The 23963-nt window shown below is 45.7% G+C and overlaps 1 protein-coding gene across 5 annotated transcripts in view; it reads left to right on the top strand.

The window, feature by feature from the left end:
* Positions 1–23963, top strand: part of ANK3 (ankyrin 3) — a gene marked incomplete at its 5' end in the record, with an annotated part of 441504 nt that overhangs the window by 309229 nt on the left and 108312 nt on the right. For all 5 annotated transcript variants that reach the window (XM_080938021.1, XM_080938020.1, XM_080938019.1 and 2 more), the window contains 9 exons: positions 578–676; positions 3815–4012; positions 5996–6094; positions 6390–6488; positions 13293–13490; positions 14412–14510; positions 19293–19391; positions 19481–19579; positions 20613–20708. In XM_080938021.1, coding sequence (XP_080794147.1) covers positions 578–676; positions 3815–4012; positions 5996–6094; positions 6390–6488; positions 13293–13490; positions 14412–14510; positions 19293–19391; positions 19481–19579; positions 20613–20708 — 1086 coding nt within the window. The remainder of the gene's footprint in view (positions 1–577; positions 677–3814; positions 4013–5995; positions 6095–6389; positions 6489–13292; positions 13491–14411; positions 14511–19292; positions 19392–19480; positions 19580–20612; positions 20709–23963) is intronic.

Below are 23963 nucleotides of genomic sequence, written 5' to 3'. Positions count from 1 at the left end.
GGTGTGGTTTTGGTGCCTCTGTGCAGGGTTTACATTTAATGCCAATTTCCTGGTCAGTATTTAAGAACAGGTAAACTGACGCTAGTCTAGACTGCCTGTTCTTTGAAAACAGGGCAGTGTGCTGTGTTTGTAGATAACAGCAGTAATCTGCAAACGCAGGTCAGGCACGTATGGGGCTCTCCCCTTGCTCTGGCTCGCCCTCCCCCCCCCTCGTCCTCACTCTGGCTCACCCCCCCCCCCCGTCCTTCACCGTTCATGCCCTCTCCACACTGACAGTGTTCATACCTTCTCAACCCTAAGGATGCCTTGCCGTAGACTCCTGAGCTGTGTTCCTCACAGTGGCTGGGCTCCTTGGGGTTACACCATGTCCTTGCCAGCCTGGGTCAGGTTCCTGGGAAAGTTTTCATGTGTTTATTTAGCTATATTTCCAGCAAGGAGGTGCTTAGGGCACTATTATTTGTTTGTTTTTTTTAAAAAAAAGGAAAGAAAAGCGGTCACTATAGCTTCATGCCAACAAAGTATGCCAATGGTCTTGAGAGTTGCCGTTAATTAATTGACTTCGCCTTACGTTCCCCAGAGAGGAGAAACAGCATTGCATATGGCGGCTCGGTCGGGGCAAGCAGAAGTGGTGCGGTATCTGGTACAAGACGGAGCTCAGGTAGAAGCAAAGGCTAAGGTAAGGGCATAACGTGGGACCTCAAAACTAAAACTGAGGCAGAAGTCTGGGGTTCAGCAAACTTTTAGGTAAATGCCTACTGACTCTCAAAAGCTGGGTTTTACTAATAAAAATCTTCCAGGAATGGAAGTCTCCACCCAAGAATGGTAGAAATGTTCTGCGTCATAGCCATTCCACTGTCTAGCTCAGCTACATAGAATAAGGAACTTCCCTGGGCCCGCCGTGAAGCCCTAACAGGTTAGAAACCAGATCTAGGCAGGTCCAGAACTCGTCATATTGAGAAGATTTTAGGGAGAAAGTTTCTAGAACAATCTGAGCCTATACACATGAGTCTGCATTGGGGTTTGACTTCTATGTGTCTGTCCCCTGGCACAACCTCAAAAGCAAAATGGGTATGGTTGGGTTGGAGAGATGGCTCAGCGGTTAAGAGCAATGGCTGCTCTTCCAGAGGTCCTGAGTTCAATTCCCAGCAACCACATGGTGGCTCACAACCATATGTAATGGGGTCTGATGCCCTCTTCTGGTGTGCATGAAGACAGCCACGGTGTCCTCACGTACATTAAGTAAATAAATAAATAAATAAATAAATAAATAAATAAATAAATAAATATTTTAAAAAGAAGGGAAAAGAATGTAGTTTTCTTTCCCTTCTATAAAATATGAAATCATAATGCACCAGATTCAGATGTAGGCTTGGGCCAACTGACTGATACAGAAGTCCAAACATTTGGGAGGCTGAGCTGCCACACCCAACTGTATAATTTCTTAACTTAATGATCTTTTCCTTCAGTGGTAGCTGTTTGGGGATTCCAAAGTATATCTTGCAGACCCTGATCTAGAGGATCTCAGCTATGCCTCTAACCTAGTAAAATGGAATGACCAGAGAGGCAGTATCCTATTATGGTTAATAAGAGCCCTCATGTTCATGAGCATTGATTATGAACAAACAGAGTATCTAGTCGATATTGAAGATGACATTTATACTTTGAATTTCACGAAGGAAGGTAAGATGGGTGAGATCCCACTGGCTGAGATCTCCTCAGCTGACTGCCTGAACTTGACTCTTGGGCTGCTGAGTAAAATTCAGCATCTCCTTTTCTAGAACAGAACTTTTTAAATGTCACTTGTCATTTCAGATATAAAGTTATATAAGGTGGGACACAACGCAAATTCTGTATTTACAAATGACAAATCATGAATAAATATCCTTCAAATCAACTCTGAGACATACACAGAGCCTTGACCTTCATTAAAAGTGAAGGCAAATCCACATGCTAATGATGAGTGTGTCCATTTATCTTTTCATAAAGGATGAAACCTTGGCTGGATAGTTGATACTGTAGGATGTAGAACATCTTCAGTTTTTCAGAGTTCATCTATACTTTGATTTCATAGTTGCCAATGCCAAGACTGGAGCTCTGCATACAGTCCAGGGCCATTTCAGAAATCATTAGGAATCCTAAATTGTATATAATTGTTAATAAGTATTTGTGAAGTCAGAGACTCAAATATTTATTTTAAGAACCAACTCCCCCCTGAGTGAGGCTGTAGTTCCTAAGGGTTCCACAACTTTCCCGGACAGTGCCACCAGCCATGGAGCAAGTGTTCCAACACATGAGCCTGTGAGGGTCACTTCACAGACAATCCACAACACTCCTTCTATGCTTCCTACTGGCTGAGTAGCCTCTCTGGCCTTGATCTTGACCTTCATGCAAAGAAAAGCCTATATTCAGGTCTACCCTTCTCTCTGCCTCTCCTATCAGGGTGCTTAAAGAAACTGACACATTTTCTTGGGCATTTTACTTGGAGGCATGACATGGGACATTTTGGGGCACCCATCTGGTCAGATTAGGAAAAGGTGGCCCTCCCAGTTGGCTTAAGCTCCCTCACATGCAGGACTCAGTGTGAGTTTCATTCATGCCTTCAGGTGAAACTGTAATAAATTGTCACTTTATTGTAGGCCAATGCAGCCCTAGCTGCCATGAAGCACAGTTTGACAAACTCCAAAGGAAGGATCCCTGCGTGGCTCTGTTTGTCCTCCCTAGCTTTTGACTGTGGGAGAACATGGTGCTCATAGAGCAATAAAGCAATAAAGTCATGCTCATATAGCTTGTAGACATAAATATCACTCCCAGACATGAGTTTTATTGAGGTTCGTTCTCAAACCCTCTGCACTGCCCCCCAAGAGTCTATAGATGACAACGGGTACCCAGTGGCAGGTGGTGAAGAGATAAGATTCAGGTAGAACCCCCTTTCCTACTCTTATGCAAACAGGTCAGTCTAAGGGTATTGCAGTAAATCCTGCTGCAGTAAATATTGAAAAGGGAATATCTTATCTCTTTATTGGTCCCTCAGTCTCACTCCATGGCCCTGCTTCTAGTACGGAGCTGGAGCTATGCACACGGATTCTTTCGCCCGGTCCAAGCCACCACCACGGTCTCACTTCATCCGCACAACTCCCTTCCCTGGCGGTTTACTCTACCTGCCCTACTGCCTCTGTCCTGGGGTGTTTCTTTACCCCAAATCCCAACACAAACACAACTCTAAGGCCTGAAAGCTTTTCAAACAGGTTTATATATTCAATTCTCAATCCACAAACCCTCTACACAACTAGAGTTCATCAAATAGACAAAGATACAAACTGCCCTTCTATATGGGATATTAAACCTATAAAATCCTTAATGTTCATATCAACCTAACACCAATTAAGCTCACCTGGATCTAATTCCCAAGGTCCATCTTGGAACTCCTCTTTCGGTCCTCCCCCATCCTCTGACATCTGACCCTCTCTCTCCTCCTCCCTTTCCTGCCCAATCACTGACTCTCTCCTTTACTTTACTAATTAAAATGGGAAGGTTTTGATGAAGTCCTGGGTATGTGACTAGGCAGCCCTTCTTGGGGAAGTGGAATTAGCATTAAAATACAAACAGCCGTAGGACCACCTATACAAGGGTCTTTAAGATCTTCCACCTTCACATTTCCAAACCTTGTAGAAAAAGAGAAATGAGGGTCTCTTCAGCATTGAATTAGAGCTGCCTGCATACCTGACTTGGGGCAGCTAACGTCTTCTGCATCTCTCTTACGCCACCTTTGCCTTGCTTGCTCACAAGCCTTGTGTTTCTTCAACCTTGCATCTAGGATGACCAGACCCCACTCCACATTTCAGCCCGACTCGGGAAGGCTGACATAGTGCAACAACTCTTACAGCAAGGAGCGTCCCCCAATGCAGCAACAACTTCTGGGTACACCCCCCTTCACCTTTCGGCCAGAGAGGGACATGAGGATGTAGCTGCGTTCCTTCTGGATCATGGAGCATCTTTATCCATAACAACAAAGGTATAAAGATGCGGCTCCCAAAGCACACCCGGCTTAGAGTCTCCCACATAGTGATAACGGGTTAAAAGGCTGTGGTTCTAGATCTTCACGGAGGCCCCCACGCTAGTCATGGCCCTGGCCAGCAAAGCCTTGCTCAGCAAGAAAAGAACTATTTGTACCTGAGGGATTTTCTTTCGGTCTTAAGTCTCTCAATATGTCATCTTGTAAGAATATCTTAATGACATCTAGAATTAGAGAATTTTTTTTTTTTAATTTTTTGAGTGACTTAAATGGCAGTTTGAAGTAAAACTGCCTATTTCATTTGGGATAGTTGGTTGACTGATGGTTTGATTAATTCATCTCTGGTGTCTTCAAGTAATATCCTCTCATGGCCAGAATGTACCCACAGAATGCCTAATTGATTTGTTTTTTTGTTTGTCTGTTTTATCTAATGTTACGAGAACTCCATGTACATAACAAGTTTAATAGCAAGACAAATTGACCTTTTCTGGCAATGGATAAGAAGGACTAGTATATAATTGATTATACGTATTGTCTTATGGTTTCCATTACTGTGAATAGATACCATGACCAAGGCAACTCTTACAAAGGACAACATTGAATTGGGGCTGGCTTACAGGTTCAGAGGTTTAGTCTATTATTATCTAGGCAGGAGCATGGTAGCATCCAGGCAGGCATAGCACTGGAGGAGCTGAAAATTCTACATCTTGATCTGAAGGCAACCACAAGAAGATTGCATTCCAAGAAGCAAGGAAGAGGGTCTCAAAGCCCACTCCCACAGGGATACACTTCCTCCAACAAGGCCACACCCACTCCAACAAGGCCACAGCCACTCCAACAAGGCCACACCCACTCCAACAAGGCCACACCTACCAATAGTGCACTCCCTGGGCAAAGCATATTCAAACTACCACACATACTTACAGAAAAAGCACCTGAATAGTGACTACCCCAACCTTCCATCTCCCATGATCCCTTGGGCTGTTTAGGAGAGTCAAGTTATATGTTTCTGGATGCCATTTAGAATGTGAGACAGAATAATGGGTGATGGGGAACACAGGATATCCCTAGCCCTTCACCATCTGAGCCGCCTACTGGTTCTAGTTGGCAGTAGTCTTGTGTGTTGGTCCTGCTTCAGTCCCTGATGAAAGCTTAGGACCCTCCCTAATGTGTGTTGACTGACTTGTTGATACCTAGATCCTTGCAGACTCTGGAATCATGGGAGAACACCTAGGAACTCTAAGCATCCAAGTTACATGAGTCATTGTTCAGTTCACTTCAGGGAGCAAAGATGAAAGGACTTCTAACTGCTCCTGGAGGCAGGGGTGTGCCTCAAGACACAGTGTGCATTTGTGGGGAAGGAGGGAGAAGGGAAAAGGCCCATGGTGTCTATTGATGTGAGCTCACAGAGGGGTTGCCAAAGCACACCAACACGGGCCTGCAATAAGACCCATGGAAGCGATTTTCTCAGCCTGACACCCCAAATGGACCCAGGATAACTTTAAGATCCAGCTAATTAGTGTTGTTTGGGGGGACACATCTGATTAGTATCAAAATAAGTGACCAGTGTGGTTTGGTCAGCAGAAGGGAAAATATTCTCTTTCTCTTCAGAGATGCCTAACCTTTTGACACTGTTACACAACCCTGTGATCTACAAACTGTGTTAGGCCACAGTCCCAGCTACCGTGAGATACCTATGACCTTGCAGGCTGCATATCAGACACTATGATAGTGTTACACAACCCCGTGGTCTACAACTATGTTAGGCCACAGTCCCAGCTACCGTGAGAACCTTAGGCCTCCCAGGCTGCAGGCTGCTGGCAGGTAGAGTCTGCATATCCCTGAGGACTAGAAAGGCCCTCAGTCCGTTATATGCTACCTTGGGCCTTACATACATGTACATGTGAACTCATCTTCATCACTAGAATGAGAGGCCCTGCCCTGGGTAGGTTCCATTCATGATGTCTACATTTCCCTCTTCAGAAGGGATTCACTCCTCTGCACGTGGCTGCCAAGTACGGGAAGCTGGAGGTCGCAAGTCTCCTTCTACAGAAGAGTGCGTCTCCTGATGCCGCTGGGAAGGTATGACATCATCGGTCACCTGTAGCAGACCACTTCCGCAATAACGAGCCAGTACTTGCTAGTACCACACCCCTCCACACAAGCATACCTAGCCGCTCTGACGGTCCCTGAGCCATACTGAAGTTTCGCTAGGGTAAAGAATATTTGGGATCAGGGGAATGCTGGATCACGTACAATGGAACCTGAACGTGAATAATACTGTCTGTTGTATCCAATCTAACCCCATCTCCTAAATCTAAGCATCTCCTACTAAGACACTTTTGACCCTGGTTGTTGTCTCTGCACGTGTTTTCAGAGCGGGCTAACTCCACTGCATGTAGCAGCGCATTACGATAATCAGAAAGTGGCCCTTCTGCTTTTGGACCAGGGAGCCTCACCCCACGCAGCTGCGAAGGTATTTGTAACTCACAAAGTAAGAACTGAGTGTATCATCCATCTGTCTCTATACAAGCATCCCCTCCTGTTAACTGTGTAGTGTTCTCATTGTTTCCACCTGTCTTATAAAAGTTACAGACAGAATGGCCAGAAAGGTGTATGCCTTCTGGTGTTTAGTCACCTCGTGTAGTAGATGCTCAATAAATATGTATTTGTCAGTTCATTTCCTGGGGTCACGGGGCATTCTGGGGAGGAGAGGGAGCTCCTCAGCCGGACTGAAAACATCCACAGAGCCTAAGGGAATAAACAGCTCGAACTGTGAGACCCAGGAGACATCCGAGTTTGGTAGAGTGCTTGCTACATGAGCTTAAGTCCCCAGCACCCATGCAAAGACACATGCCCGCAGTTCTGGACCTGTGGAGGCAGAGACAGAAGGATCAGTGGGGAATGCTGGGAGCCAGACTAGTCTAATCATCAAGCTGCGGATTCAGTGAGAGACCCTGTCTCAGAAGACAGAGAAGCAATTGAAGAAGACACTGAACGTTAGTCTCCAGTCTACACACCCGTACGCGCATGCGTACATGCTCAAATGCTGCGCATATGCACACAACGCATATGCGCATGCGTACACAATGCATATGCACATGCTTGCACACTCAGAAGAGCCCTGATACATCAGAATTTATGAACACACACGCACACACACCGATTGCATTTCCTCAGAGAAAACAGTGCCTGCACAAGCTTTGTGTTCCACAGAACAGCTGAAAGAGTTTCGTATGTGAGTTTCTATCACTGTTAAGGGGCTGTTACGTTATTCTTGTTATGGGGGAATTTCTGACCAGTGAACATCTCAGATTTCTGAGAACTAAACACCAAGTATGGTGCATCGTCTTCAGAGATGGGTGGAGAAGTGGCTAGGGGTGAAGAGCTGGGTTAGTGACACGGCATTCGGCTGAGGAAGATGAGGGTTTTCCGGGGGGGGGGGGGTGGTGGCTACTGTGTGACTGATGTCATGCGCTGATTACCAACCTTAAAAACAATTTAAGTAGGAAAAGTCTGTTGTGTGTGGGTATTTTAATATCCATCTATTTTCACTTTGTTGCATGTTAATATCTGTGGAAGACTGAGAATGGTTCTGTAGGCTCATATGTTGGAATGTTTGGTTCCTAATTGGTAGAACTGTTTGGGGAAGATTTGGGGGGTGTGGCCTTGTTGGAGAAGGTGTGTCACTGGAGGTAGGCTTTGAGGTTTCAGGAGTCTCTCTCTCTCTCTCTCTCTCTCTCTCTCTCTCTCTCTCTCTCTCCCTCTCCTTCTCTCTGTCCTTCTCTGTCTCTCTGTCTCTCCCTCTCCCTCTCCTTCTCTCTGTCTGTCTCTGTCTCTCTCTTTCTCTCTCTCTCTCTCTCTCTCTCTCTCTCTCTCTCTCCCCTCTCTCTCTCTGCCTCTCTCTGCCTCTCTCTGCCTCTAACTTACTGATAAGATGGACGCTCTTAGCTACTGCTCCAGAGCCAAGCCTGCTTGCCTGCCTGATGTCATACCCTACCCCCACACCCACTTCCACCCCATAATGACCATGGTCTCTAACTCTTTGAAACTGTAACCAAGCCCCCAATTAAATAATTTTTTATATATAAGTTGGCTTGATCATGGTATGTCTTCACAGCAATAGAAAAATTACTAAGACAGTGTCTTTGTGCTCATGGGCTTGTGTTTCTAAGTAGCCCTAGAGTCTTGATACACAGTGAGTACACAGGGAGTAGATAATCTAGCTGTCCTCACAAGGGGGGATAATAATGCTGGCACACTAGTGCCAACCAGGCAAGAAGTAGCAGTACTTATGGAATGATATGCATAGAAAGAAGTGAGCTTGGTTCGTTTTTATGTTCATAAAGAAGTCAGAGACTTGGGGTGAGGCTCAGTGTCTGTCGTGGGCACAGCCCTGGAGTTAATCTCAAGCACACATAAACCGAGCACACCTGGAATCCCAGCATGCTGGAGATGAAGGCAGGACAGCGAGAAGTTCAAGGCGTCCCCGCCCTTGGATACATAGTGGCGTATAAGGCCAGCCTGGAACACCCTAGGCCCCATTTCAATAAAATAAAATAATAAAATAAGTAATCGCTATCCAGCTTTGCATCTGCCAAATAAAATTTAGAACGAATGTTTCCGAATTTACAAACTCATTGAGCAGAAGTTGAAGATCAGGACAAGAAAATAACAACAACGTCACGTCCCATTAGCCTGAGGCCATAGTCAATTAAGCATCGACTTTTCCAATGGGACATTGATCCTCGGCATCATGGCACATTGACTGGGCCAGTGTTTATGTCCTGACATCCCTGTAACACCATCTTCAGATCAGCCCTGCAAACCAGAGACTTTGTACACGTTGATCCTGAGCAGACCAGTTATCTCAGTTACACACTGGTTTATCTGCTAGGGGAGCAATCCTTCATACAGTGGTTTCAACAGCTGAATTCTTTCTCCAGCACCGAAGGAACAAACATAAGCTCACTTCTGCCACTCTGAAGTAGCAGAAAGTTCACAGGACTGCAGAGCTTCTCCAGAAGCCCCACCGCCTCTGATCTTGAAATCTCATTGGCTACTTTTTGGCACACGCAAGAGATGCTGAGAAATGTAGTTTTCATCTGGCTACAGTTTTCTTTCAATAAAAAGACTGCACATAGCCTCTACTGCTTTCACTCCCGCCAAGTTCAGTTTTTTTTGAATACCATTAGACAGAGCTTCAGAGTGTGCCATTAATGCCACAGCTTCACCCCCTTTCAAAATCGCTGGTACCCTATACACATCCTAGAAACATGATGCATACTTTAGGTGACTGGGATGCTAAAACGTGCTAAGGGATGTGATGCTAAGATTTATTTTTAACTGCTCTGCCTCCAGAGACAGGATGCTATGCTAGAAAGAAGCTTGGCTTGGTTGCTGTCAAAATCGAGAGGCTATTTAGAAGGCAACACAGTTACCTGCAGTAACTCGTCATACTTTTTACTTTGTGTGTGTGTGTGTGTGTGTGTGTGTGTGTGTGTGTACAGATGTGGTGAGGGACTGTCAGTTGGAATTTAAATGCCGTATATTGCTTTTGATAACTGTTTTTAGTGTGATACGCATAGGTTCACATGACAGAAATTTTGTCTTCAGTAAGAATGTTGGGAAGTCAGGAGCATCTTGTACTCTTGCAGAGAACCTAAGGCCCAATTCCCAGCACCTTCATGATGGCTAATAATCATCTATAACTCTGGTTTCAGGGACCAATGCCCTTTCTCCCTTCTGTGGGCACCAGGCATATACATGGTACATATATGTGCAGGAAAACACTGATACACATAAAATAAAAACACATGTTTTGTTTTCGAGTGTGAGAAAGTAAAGATGTAAGATTATGCTATGATTGGGCTGCAGAGATGCCTCGGTGGTTCAATGCATACTGCTCTTGCAGAGGCCAGAGTTTGAATCCCAGCAACCGCACCAGGAAGCTCAAACCCCTTCTGACTCTAGAGTCAACAAATCTGAGAACAGCTTCTGGTCTTTGTGTTCAATGCACTCACACATGCATATAATTAAAATATTTTTTGTGAAGATAAAAATATTTTAAAAGATTATTCTATAACTGACTCTCCCTGGTTGGTTTATCAAATTAATATATCTTTCTTGATTATAGAAATTAAGTACCATTTTGCTTTCCTGAAAACAGAGCTTAAGAAGCTCAGAATTTTATTTTGGGTCTCCAGATAAATTCTTTGCCTCTTATTGAAAGTGTTTCTTCAGTGTCTCTGAAATGATCTCGGTTCTCTTACCTTAGACTGTTTTACCTCAGAAGGAGCCAGGATGAACCTTTAAAGCTGTGGTTTTCAACCTGTGGGTAGCGACCCCTGGTGGCCATACATCAGATATCCTGAACATGAGATACTTACATTACCATTCACAACAGTAACAAAATTACAGCCATGAAGTAGCCATGAAAATAATTTTATGTTTGGGGCGGGGTCACAACATGAATAGCTATATCACAGTGTCTCAGCCTTAGGACATTGAGAACCCATTGTGAACCATAAAAATACTAAGTATCTTGTCTAGACCTGATACACATTATAGAGGTACTACAACTTTTTAAACTGTTTCTCTAGAATTTGTGGGATGTGTTAGAAGACAGCAAGATTGTCATGTCTGAGAGGCTAGCAAACTTTTTCCTGGCTGGGGGTAGAAAGTAACTATAACACATGATCTTTCTTTTCTTTTCTTTCATTGATGCCATTTGTTTTTGAGACAGGGTCTCACCCTGTAGCCCAGGCAGGCCTCGGCTTCCCAAATGCTGGACTTACACACATGCAGTGCCATACCTAGGCGCAGCTGAATGTTCTGTCCCCTTTAAATGTAACAACACAACACCCACACTGTTAGTGTTAGGCATGTTGACTAATCCTGCTTCCTCTTTTTGTGCTGCTTGTGAATTTTCTCTTTTACAGAGGGTTGAGGGTAGTGAGTTGCCTCCTGCTCTTGTGGCTTGGACATCGTTCAGAGCTCCTCTAGGCTGCAGAGGCATAGATCTCTGAAGGGTGTGCCCGAGCATTTGGTCAGAGGGCCAAACACTTCTCGGGAAGCTGGTGTTTCCACATCAAGACTAAAAATAGGGATATTAAACCTCCTTCTGTCCTAGCTTAGCAAGTCAAGGGAGTCTGGAGGTGACATTTCCACTCGCTATGGTCAAGTTCATGTCCGAATCACAGTGCAATCTTGACTTTCTTCTGGATGGCACAGTCCCAGACAGCACTTTCAAAGGTCAGACACTCAAGGCTCCTGAGGCCCAACTAATTAACAGGGGTCCTTGTCCACAGCAGAATATCAGGGACCAGTTGAGGAAAGGGTGGTTACAAGAGGATTAGAGTGTCCAATTCTGACCGCAGAGTGTCCTTTCTTCCTTAATCGACGTGTGCCTGTTATTTTGAAATGTGCGACCAGGACAAAGCCTGTGCCCTCAGTAGCTTCAAACTTCGGGAAGAAGAGACAATGATAAATGAGACTGTGTCACTGAATGTCCAGTACTGAGGTCAAAGACAAAGTGGTGGCTGGGTGTTGGAAATCGAGAGTTGAAAAGAAGCAGCCAAGTTCCCTGAGGGGGCGGCCCTGGTTTTCAACTGCCACATGTCTTCGTAGGCACACTGTGGGAAAGTGTTGTTGGAGTGAGGCAAGCCAGGCAAACCTGAAACAATAATCTGTCTTCATTATCTGCAGGATGATGGGTCTGGCTATCAAGTACAGAGGGACAGACAGACCATTCAGAATCAGTGAGGAAAAATAATAATAAACAACTCCCATGAAGATTAAAGACTGCAACTTGTAGTACATGGTGTCTCGTTCTCTGGGAGCTGCTCTGACATCATGTTGATAGGGACAGAGGATTTCTCACTGTTCCGGAGGCTGGGAAGGCCACGATCCAGGAGTGCGCATCTTGCTAGGGTCTTGTGTGTCATCCCATGGCAAAAAGTAGAAGGACAAAGAGAAAGTAGCAGGAAGCTAAACTCACCTTTTCAGAACCTGATTCCTCAACCCCCTCTGTTCACAGCCCCTCCTTCCACAGCCCCCTCCCTCCACAGCCCCACCCTCCACAGTTCGCTCCCTCCATAGCCCCTCCCGCCACAGCCCCTCCCTCCATAGCTCCTCCCTCCACAGCCCCCTCCCTCCATAGCTCCTCCCTCCACAGCCCCCTCCCTCCATAGCTCCTCCCTCCACAGCCCCTCCCTCCATAGCCCCTCCCACCACAGCCCCTCCCTCCACAGCCCCACCCTCCACAGCCCCCTCCCTCCATAGCCCCTTCCACCACAGCCCCTCCCTCCACAGCCCCACCCTCCACAGCCCCCTCCCTCCATAGCCCCTCCCACCACAGTCCCCTCCCTCCACAGCCCCAACCTCCACAGCCCCCTCCCTCCATAGCCCCTCCCTCCATAGCCCCTCCCTCCACAGGCCCTCCCACCACAGCCCCTCCTTCTACAGCCCCCTCCCACCACAGCCCCCTCCCTCCATAGCCCCTCCCTCCACAGCCCCCTCCCTCTACAGCCCCCTCCCTCCATAGCCCCACCCTCCACAGCCCCCTCCCTCCATAGCCCCTCCCTCCATAGCCCCTCCCACCACAGTCCCTCCTTCCACAGCCCCTCCTTCCACAGCCCCCTCCCACCACAGCTCCCTCCCTTCACAGCCCCCTCCCTCCATAGCCCCTCCCTCCACAGCCCCTTCCCTCCACGGCCCCTCCCTCCATAGCTCCTCCCTCCACAGCCCCTCCTTCCATAGCCCCTCCCCCCACCGCTCCCTCTCTCCATCTCAGCCATGAGAACCTCTTGGAGGACAAACCCTCTGCCTCCTACCATCACTTACAGGTCCCAATTCCCAACACCATTCTGCACAGGGGGCAGTTTTCAACACATGAAGGCTAAGAACACCCGTCAAACCTTAAGAGACAGACAGTAAACTGATTTGATTAACAGAGTTTTGAATGGCTCTGAGCATGCCCCCTTGATAGCATATGCTTACTCTTATAGCCCAGTTCAATACAGTGATATTTATTGAGCACCTACTCTCATAGATGTCCTTTCCGAAAACTGGTGGCATGCCAGCTCTGTTATTTTAAATTGCCATTTTTCCCCACCCAGGACTGCACAATGATATTATTTGGTTTAGCACAGTTTCCTTATTTCAACATGTTTTCCCATACGGTTAAGAGAGCCACTAGAAAGGGAAGCATGCTGTCTGAAAATACATTGAATGCATTTTTCCTGGGTACCAGACGTGACTGAGTGATTGGTTTTGACAGAATGGTTATACACCGCTGCACATCGCCGCCAAGAAGAACCAGATGGACATAGCCACGTCCCTGCTGGAGTACGGTGCTGATGCAAACGCAGTGACCCGGCAAGGGATTGCGTCCGTCCATCTTGCAGCGCAGGAAGGGCACGTGGACATGGTGTCGCTGCTCCTGAGTAAAAACGCGAATGTCAACCTGGGCAATAAGGTGACTCCCTTCTTGTTCTTCTGCAAAGCATACCCCAGCAGTTAAATCCTCAGAAAAGTCTGAAAATGGATCAAACTTTTCAGTTCAGATAGAAATATGCAGGGCTGGTAAGATGGCTTAGCAGGTTAAGGAATTTGTTGACAAGCCTGATGACCCAAGTTCAATTCCTCACACCCACAAGGTAGATAAAGAGAACCCGCCTCACATAAGTTCATTAATGAACAAGAACATAACCTCTATGGAGCACTATACACTATGCATGTAATACGTACATAACTTTGTATGTATGTAATGCATACAAAAATGGCTTTTTGCTGAAGTTAATGCCAGTGATAATATATTAAAACTCCAGTGTGGTTTTGTTCTTAGTCTCTGATGTGCAGCGTTGATCACCCACATGTGTTGTTGGGGAAACAGTCAGATTGCTTCTCTTGGCTTTAAAATACCACTACAGGGCTGGAGAGATGGCTCAGCGGTTAAGAGCACTGGCTGCTCTTCCAGAGGTCCTGAGTTCAAATCCCAGCAACCACATGGTGGCTCACAACCATCTGTAATGGGAGTCAGTGCCCTCTTCTGGTCTAGATAGCAACAGTGTGCTCACATACACTAAAGAAGTAAAGAAAGAAAATCACTACAAAGAAGTGGGTGAGAAGGGACCAGATGGATCAAATATCATAGTCTGGAGCAATAGATCAATAGCATGAGTCTGTGGTGAACATGCCCGCCACTCAGAGGTATACCTGAAATACTTTTATGAAGCCTGTGGTCAGCAGGGCTAATGCAGGGCGCATACAGAGCGGAACATGCCCTTACTCTGTGGGCTCTTCTTTTAAGAGTCAAAGCTTCTCTCCTAGAACTCACAAGCCACGTCTCAGGCACAGCCACGTGCTTACCCTCACCCCAGCTATGACTCTCTTGCAGAACGGCCTCACGCCACTCCATCTGGCTGCTCAAGAAGACCGAGTGAATGTGGCTGAGGTCCTTGTCAACCAAGGGGCCCACGTGGATGCGCAGACCAAGGTACATCTCCTTTCTCATTCATTCTCATTCAACAAGGGAGGAGTGTCCTGGAATGACCCCAGCCTCAGTAAGAAAGCTTCAGCCATGGTATCGGCAGAAAACTGCCCCGATCCTGTCAGCCATGGACAGAGCTTTTCTTCGAGTCTTGGGCAGATGCTCTCTCCGTATTGGCCCAAATTCTTCCTTAGCTGCATGTCAATATTCTGTATTATCACCAGCGATCCTGACACATATCTGCTTTGGGGACAGTGTGGCCAAAAGAGAAAAGAAAGACTTGGTGGTGATGGAAGTTTGTCCTGTGTGGTTATGGAGAGATGAAAGAATACTCCATTGTTTACTCCATGGATAACTTATTGTCCGTCAGGCTGACCTGTGATCTCTCTCATTTTTATTTTTCTCCCTCTGGTAAAGTCCCTCTTCCAAATAGAAATGCAGTGCTGGCTAACGTCACGCAATGCCACCGTGCAAGCACCGATAAGAACATGCATATCCTGTGTGACTGTAAGAGACACATTTCCTCTGAACATTGGGGACAGGGTCTCCCCGAGTAGCGCTGGCTGCCTGCCTCTCTTTCTGGAATGCTGGGATTAAAGGTGTGCGTCAGCGACATTCTTCCCTGGTACAATCAGTTTATTAGAGGGAAAGAATGTTGAACTGAGCAAGGTGGTTCATTCCTGTGATCTCAGCACTTGGTAAGCTGAGGCAGGAGAGTTGCCATAACTTCAAGGGTAGCCGGCACTACAGTGTATTCCATGCTGAGTTTTTGGCGCGTGAAAATCTTTTTCAAAGACATGAATGCCTGTTAAATGTCATGCTCTGCACACAAACATTGATGTACGTGATGTAGGTTAGTTCTGAAGATGACTGGGGGGAGGTTGGAGGCAGGAGCAGCTCACTGCACACAGGGCATGCACACACACACATATACACACACACACATACACACAGACCCACCCTCCCACACACATACATATACATACACTCACACACATATATATACACACATATATACACACACATACACTCACACACATATACACACACACACACATATACACACACACATACACACGGACCCACCCTCCCACACACATACATATACATACACTCACACACATATATATACACACATATATATACACACACATACATACACTCACACACATGTATACACATACATACATATACACACACACATACACACATATGCATACACATACACTCACACACACACACACTCACACATGCACACACACACACATACACACAGAAATAAATGTAATTTTTTAATTTAAAGGGCTATTTATAAAAACATTTCTTCAGTATTCTAGGGATCTTTGTGAACCATGTTATCTAATATAAATTCTTCTACTTTTTTCTTTATTTCTTTATTCTTCTACTTATTTATTTATTCCTTTGTTTATCTGTTTGTTTTTGACATACTAGGAATCAAACCCAGTGCCTTGTAGGCTCTAGGGAACCACAGTACCACTGAACTAGCCCCTCCAGTAACATTAAGTATTATTAAGGAGCTAGTTGTGACAGTATCAAAAGATGCCTCAGTACCCAGTGAATTAGCAAACAGTCTTGGACAGAGCTGAGGCTGTAGTTGTAGGTGGAGATGTTCTGAAGAAGACTGTGTTCACAAAGATTCCAGACAGAGCCTTCCACCTGAGCCTGTCACTTCCTTATACATGCTCATGTGGGGGGGGGTTTATTCATGTGCGGTGTATATCTACATGTTGGTGTGCATGCCTGTATGTTCGTGTGTGGAGGCCAGAGGAAAACATCAGGAATCTTCTCTACCATTCCCCTCACCCCCACCTTATTTTGTTTTTTGAGAAAGGGCCTCACCCTAAATCTGAGGCTTGTCATTTGAGCTATGCTGGCTGGCCAGCAGGTTCCCAGGATCTACCTGTCCCTGCCCCGCAGTCCTGAGATCTCAAGCACAGTGGCTATGCCTGACCTCTGACCCTTCTTCTTACACAATTCTACCTGTCCAGTCCAGCACACATGACAGTCAGCCCTCAACTGTGTCCCTCTTTCCAACCCCTTATTTGACAAAGATTTAAAATAGTAGCCGGGCACACAGTGACAATAAGAGCGGACACGGTGCATCCAGCACTTTCCAAACCGGCTTTCACTAGCTGGAAAGAGGGGTGTGCAATGTCTTTGCACAGCGTGGTCTTGTCTGGGGATGCTGTGATCCAATGATCCCACACCCGTGAGTACCAGGTGACTCTTCTCGGCTGTGTGCACAGTTGGAGAAAGTATTTGTCATTGTGCATGTGATGTGCGTGTGAGTGAGGGATGTGTGCCACAGTACTTGTGTGGACATTAGAAGGCTTTTGGAAGTCAGTTCTTTCCTTCTGTCATGGGTTCCAGAGGTGGAACCTGAACTCAGGCCAGCAGGGGTGACACACAGCATTCAAACCTGGTGGGCCATCTCTCCTGCCCCCATGCTTTGGGACCACAGGAAGGCTAGTGTCTCAGAGGACAGAAGAACAGAGGCGACCTTAGCTCATAGACAGGAGGTCGCACAGGAAAGACCACAGCCACTAAGCCCATCAGTTCATTATAATAACTTTGCACTTTACCCAGCGTGAGGTGGGAAACTGTATATTTAAATGGAGTATTTAAATATTCATTCTCCCAACCTACATTGGCATTGGCTCCCAACATTTGGCAGAAGAGGCCTTGGAGACTGTTACATTATGATGCAAGTTAAAGACTTGAAGAACATTTTAATATTTATATTAGCAAAACACACATATCAGTTTGATCTCTTTATAAACACAGAACTTAAAATAAAGGGTTGTTCTTTTTGGTTTTTTTGTTTGTTTGGTTGGTTGGTTTTTTTTTTTTTTTTTTTTTTTTTTTTTGAAAGATGGCTAAATTGATGGTGCTAAGAAGTGAGCAGACACCACACATAAGCCTTCTGTATTATATGCAGTATTCTGACCACGGGTGCCATGTCTGATTCCTCACACTGATTGGGAGGGGCCCCACCAAGCAGGCCAGTACATTCTGAGTACATAGGGAAAGGTTCCAGGGCTAAACAGGAGGTCATGGATTCTGGTGACTGTAGCAAACGTGTCTAATCAGTCTGGCTGGGTTCACTGGGTTTACAGAACAAAGTGTGACCAGAGCCAGTCAGCACGTCTATCAGAATGAGCTTCTACTTTCCACTGCCAACTGTGGTCCAGGCATGTCCTTCTCATGTGTACGGGTGTTTGGCCCACATACATGTCTGCATCATGTACATGCTTGGTACCACAGAAGCTAGAAAGGGGCATCAGATCCCCATGAGCTGGAGCTGTGAGGCACTACGTGGGTGCTGGGAACCAAATCCTGGTCTTCTAGAAGAATATGTAACTCTCTTTACCTCTAAGCTGTCCCTCCACCCACTGGGCATTCCCCGTTCAACTTGAAAGATCACAATTTGCTGGGGCCACCGTCATGATGCTTGCATGCCTTCAGCAGGAGAATGAGACCTGACAACCAGGGCTAATCTTGTCAGTGTATATCTAGAAATGTGTGGGCAGGGTCAGTGCTGTTAGCCAGTGTTGTCGTCAGCAGAGACAGGACACAGACCCTGCAAATGATTATGTCACCTTGTGTTTGTGAATGTGCAGCTCCACCCGTATCCATGAGTGAGTGAGTGAGTGAGTGTGTGTGTGTGTGTGTGTGTGTGTATGTATGTGTATGGTGTGTGTGGTGTGTTTGTGTGGTGTGTGTGGAGTATGTGTATGTTTGTGTGTATGTTTGGTACACATCCTGGGATTAAATTCAAGTTCTCCTGTTCGCAATGCAACTACTTTATTGGCTGAGCCATCTCCCATCTCCAGAGTGTCACTGCTTTTGAAATAATTTAAATTATATGTATGTGTATCTGTAGCTTTAGAGAGAATAGATGGTGGGGGGGGGGACACAAAAAAGACAGAGAATGAATAGAGAGTCCCTGAGAGTCATTGGCTGTCAGTCTAAGGAAGGATTGGTTGCCTCGTGTCAGCCACTGGGTTTGAAATGGCCTTGCTCAGTTGGAGGGGAAGCGGGTAGATTTTCCTTAACTTAAGCAACCATACCAGGTCCACATTCATACTTTGACAGCAGGAACTCACTGGGCTCCTCAGCTTGGCTGTTTCTGTGCCTCTGTCTATCTGTGGTGGGCTGGTATCGTTTTGGGTTTTGGTTTTGTTTGTTTGCCTGCTTGCTTAGTTTTGTTTTTTTGTTTTTTTTTTTTTTTGTTTGTTTTTTGTTTTTTTTTTTTTCCCCTGAGGTCTCACTATGCAAACTTGTCTGGCCTGGAACTCTCCTGGATTTGCCTCTGGAGCCCTGAGATTAAAGGGATGTGTGTCTCTTCTCCCATCTCCCCCGCCCACACACACCCAAGCTTGTTACTTAGCCATTTTTGTTAGAGAACAGAGTATTCAATCAAAACTAACCCAATATGTCCAGATAACACGCCAATCACTTACCAAACCCACCTCTCTAGGTTGCTGATTGGTCCATCTTTCCTCCCTGTCCTGAACAGCTACGGAGAAAGTAAAGAGCTGGTGTAAGAGGGGGAGTTAAATACCTATTTTTATGTTCAACCAGATATATTAAGATTAACTCTGAAAAGGGAATTTTTTTTAATGGAGAAGAGTTTTTTTTTTTTTTTTTAAATCTGTTTTTCAGTTCAAAAGGAAAGTTACATAATACTTTTACTTCCTTAGCATAGTTGTTACTAAAAGTGTACTTAACAATGTTTCTTTTTTTAACCCTGAAATGTAATTACAGATGGGCTACACCCCGCTCCATGTAGGCTGTCACTATGGAAACATCAAAATAGTCAATTTTCTGCTGCAGCATTCCGCAAAAGTTAATGCCAAGACCAAGGTAGGCGCCCCTCCCCCTCTCTCTCCAGCAAAGTCCTTGGTTTTGTATTGGTGGAAGTGTGTGCCATCTCTCTTTTCTTCCTCCTGCAGAATGGATACACACCACTGCACCAGGCAGCGCAGCAGGGCCACACGCATATTATCAACGTCTTGCTCCAGAACAACGCCTCCCCCAATGAACTCACTGTGGTGAGCTGTGGGCCAGCACAGGGGCAATGGAGGAGACAGGGGTGCTCTGATGTCTTCCCACACTTTGATCACACACCAGTTGCTTTTCTATGATCTTAGATAAGTTAACACAGAGCTTTCCAGGCAAACAGTAATGTATGTCTCACTGACGGTTCACATAGATTTTTATGCCGTAGAACCACGTGTACTGCCCAGACGTGGATGGTGTCTTAGTCAGGGTTTCTATTCCTGCACAAACATCATGACCAAGAAGCAAGTTGGGGAAGAAAGGGTTTATTCAGCTTACACTTCCATATCATCAGAGGAAGTCAAGACTGGAATTTAAGCAGGTCAGGAAGCAGGAGCTGATGCAGAGGCCATGGAGGGATGTCACTTACTGGCTTGCTTCCCCTGGCTTGCTCAGCCTGCTTTCTTATTATAGAACCCAGGTCTACCAGCCCAGGGATGGCACCACCCACAATGGGCTGGGCCCTCCCCCCTTGATCACTAGTTGAGAAAATGCCTTAGAGCTGGATCTCATGGAGGTATTTCCTCATCTGAAGCTCCTTTCTCTGGAATAACTCCAGCTTGTATCAAGTTAACACAAAACCAGCCAGTACAGACGGGTAGGTAAGCTGGGCTTTTACAAAGCATGTCTATTAGCTATCTTTCTGTCACTCCTACAAAACACCTGAGGCAAGCAACTTAATAGAAAGAAAGTCCTTTTTTAGCTAATGGTTGCACAGTAATCAGTTTATATCGATTGACCCCAAGAGTCTGCAGGGAGAATAGCCATTATGGCAGGAACAGAATACTAAAACTCATATCACAGCCACCAGGAAGCAACGTAGGAGGAGGCTGGAGTCCTAGTACACCCTTTAAGGACAGGACACCCCCTCCAGTGGGAACCCCCTCCCATCAGTCCCAAACTGCCAATAGCAACAGCAATTTGGGACCCAAACTGTAAAATTACAACATTTACATTTTTGCATGTGATAGTTGGGTTGCCTTGGTTACAGGCTGAGTGACCTTGTCCACATTTTCCCACTTCCAGAATGGAAACACAGCCCTGGCCATCGCCCGGCGCCTTGGCTACATCTCGGTGGTTGACACGCTGAAGGTCGTGACAGAGGAAATCATGACCACCACTGTGAGTAATGCATGTTGAACTTTCTTACTCTGGAAGCCAAGTTCCCCTAGGCTTTTCTAGAATTTTCCTTCTTCCTACACACGTAGGCTAAGTACCATGTTTTTAAAAGATGGTCAACGTGGCAAGCATGAACAAAATGTCTGACATGAACAAAACTGGAAATACTGAAAACATCTATATCTGTGAAAGTTGCACATGGAGCTGAAGAGATAGATAGCTCTGTGCAGCCAGCACCTGCCTCGGTCACTGCACAATTTCCGTTGACTCCAGCTCCAAGGAATCTCACGCCCTCTTCTGGCCTCCATGGGCACTGCACTCACATGTGCTCATACGCATAGACACATAAATAAGTAACAAAATAAAGCTTAGGGAAAAATAGTTATATAAGTGTGTAGAATGCTGTTTGTAAGCAGGTAAGGGCAGGTGAAAGACAAGACATGAGCCTGTGATTGGACAGTAGAAAAGGAGTGTGGGCTGAGAGTTTTTGAGATGTGGGAGAGAGAGGAGGGGGGAAAGAAGATGGAGGAAGAGAAGAATGACCCAGATCTGTGTGTCTTTAAATAGCCACAGGTAGCTACGAATATCTTATAAGAGATGGATTATTACAGGACAGTTTGTCTTATCTGATATTGTTTATATCAATATCAATTGGCTCTAAGTTTATTGTGTGGACATTTTGTGGGGTGAGAACTCACTGATATATATCTGATTGATAAATTACAAGCCTCTAGAGTTTTTGGGTTACTGGAAATTGTGACAATAACTATGAGGGGCAGATGGCAGGGAATGTGAGCAGAGTCTGCAGTAAGAGAGCCACAAGATGTGAGGTCTCTCTATGGGGCTAGCCCTGGAGGCAGAGAGGATGATGGGGCCAGAGAGCAGCTGGTGCTATCATAGCATGGTACAATTTCATTTTATTTTTTAATTATCTGATGCAATATAAGTGGATAAAGAGTTTTGATTTCATGATCTATCTTGGCATTATAAAGAATTTGAAGACTTCATGAGAGATTCTTATTTACCAGATGACCCTATTCCACAGGATACATTTTCAGAGGTCTTCACTCCATTTCATTGTGTGTGTGTTGGGGGCACACACATGCCATAGCATGAGTGTGAGAGTGTGAGGGTAACTTGTGGGAGTCAGTTCTCTCTTCCTACCAGGAAGAGGTTCTGGGGATTGAAATGAGGTCACCCACCAGGCTTGGCAGCAATTGTCTTTCCACACTGATCTATTGTCCCTGTCGGTACATGTATATAAACACACACACACACACACACACACACACACACATACACACACACACACACACACCATCAAATCATTTTAACCCTGCCTAGTGTTTTTGGGATTAAGAGACATTAGGACAGTGGAATTTGGGGGTAACGTCATCATCCCCCCTTCCCCCCCCAAGCTGAAGGAAGACTCAGCTGCTGTGCATAACTTTCTTGGTCCATGCAGCACTTTATATAGACAGCCATGGGCTCAGGCTGTCTGCAGCTATGTGCCGCCTGAGTCACATGGCCTTTCACAGGTTTTAGAATCTAGGAAATAAATCTGCGGAGTAGAAGAAATTTGTGTGATTTATAAGACAGAAGATGCTCACCAGCCAGGGTCTATTTCTATCATTCCCATAAAGTTTAGGAGAAAAATTGTACCCAGTAATGTATACAGCTTTGAAAATCCAACATCTGTTTATTAGGTTCTTTTGAACTTTTTTTTGTTATTTGTTTTGTTTTGAGACAGAGTCATGCTATGTAGAGCAGGCAGGCAGCAAACTCAGAGAGATTAGCCTGGTTCGTCCCCAGAATAAAGATGTCCGCCATCATGCCTGGCTATTATTGAGTTCTTAGAGAAAGGCTAAGCACATAATGCTGCCCTAGCCTTGATGTTCTAAAATTCCCATGTAGCTTTTCCTAGAAGGCAAAGGGAAAAAGGAAAGCAAGCTGTTTAACGGTAGCCAAGTGTCACGCTGCTATAAACATTTGAGTGGCTACACTGAATATGTCAGAATGCTGTTTTAGTGTTAGAGGACAACACTTGTCTAATAATAGTTCAAAATATAAATCATAATTGAATTTCCCACCCACTAGGCAATTTCACAATGTTTCTGTGAGATAACAATAAAAGTTTTGTGCTGGGGAGGTGGCTCAAAAGTTAGGTGCCCCAACTGTTCTTCCGGAGGACCAGGGTTCAGTTCCCAGCACCCACACTGGGGGCGCCCAATATCTTATAACTTTGGCCTCAGGTTATTTCGTGTCCTCTTCTGGCCTCCACCACCACCTGTTCACTCATATGTGTACACACACACACACACACACACACACACACACACACACACAAGTGCTCATGCATGCACACAGGCACATAAATGAAATGTTTTGAAGAGTGAAACAGTAAAAGCATTAAGCCGACCATGTATCTTGGTTGGTAAAGTATGGACCAGGCTCTTAGTTGGATTCTCAGTACATCTCAGCAACCACCAGCCTAGACTCACAGAACAAGAAGACAGCGCTGCAGCCTTGGGAAAGGCTCAGGCTCCCACGAGAGTCTGTGGTGACGAAGCCACTTCACTTGTGTGTCGTCACCAAGTTTGGTGGGCAGAAGATAATGCTGGCTAAAAGCCCCGGGAAGCAAATATGGCCTCCCCACAAACTGTAAGTGCTCACCGTGACCTGCAGAGAAGCCAGTCCTGAAGAAACTAAGTTCAACCTCTGGTACTTGTGACTTTATTGCAAACTGAGACTCCACCTTCTCAGCCCCATTCTAGTGCTTATATAAGAAATATGAATTCCCTTAGATGGGAGGGATGTGATTGGATTTGGTTTGTGATTTGCAATCTTAAATAGCATAAGTGGGTCCCCACCACACTCAGCTTCTCGGTGCCGAAAGTTACTGGGGCCTCTGCAGCCATTCTTTCTATAAACCGATTCTCCCACTCAGGGTTAGTGGACGATGTAGCAATCCTGAGAAAGAAAGTTACTAAGTACCTCCGTTGTCATAGCAGCGGGAGGAACTGAGCAGAGGAGGAGAACTGAGCAAAGCTTCAGGAGGGTGACTCCTCTTTTAATGGCCTTGAAGTTGCATTTCTCTTGATTTATGCTAATTAAAACAAGCAGTGTTTCTGGAAGCCACCACCCGGCACGCCAGCATCCAGGTGTCAGTTGCTAACACCTTGAATAAAGGCACCATGACTCCTGCGAGAAATACCTGGGTATGGGACTAGAGTTGGAACATCAGGGTAGACCTGGAAT

Source organism: Micromys minutus (genome assembly GCF_963924665.1).
Source record: "Micromys minutus genome assembly, chromosome: 25".
Lineage (NCBI taxonomy): Eukaryota > Metazoa > Chordata > Mammalia > Rodentia > Muridae > Micromys > Micromys minutus.
The sequence above is the reverse complement of the archived record's forward strand: the minus strand, read 5'-3'. Positions and strand labels throughout refer to the sequence as shown.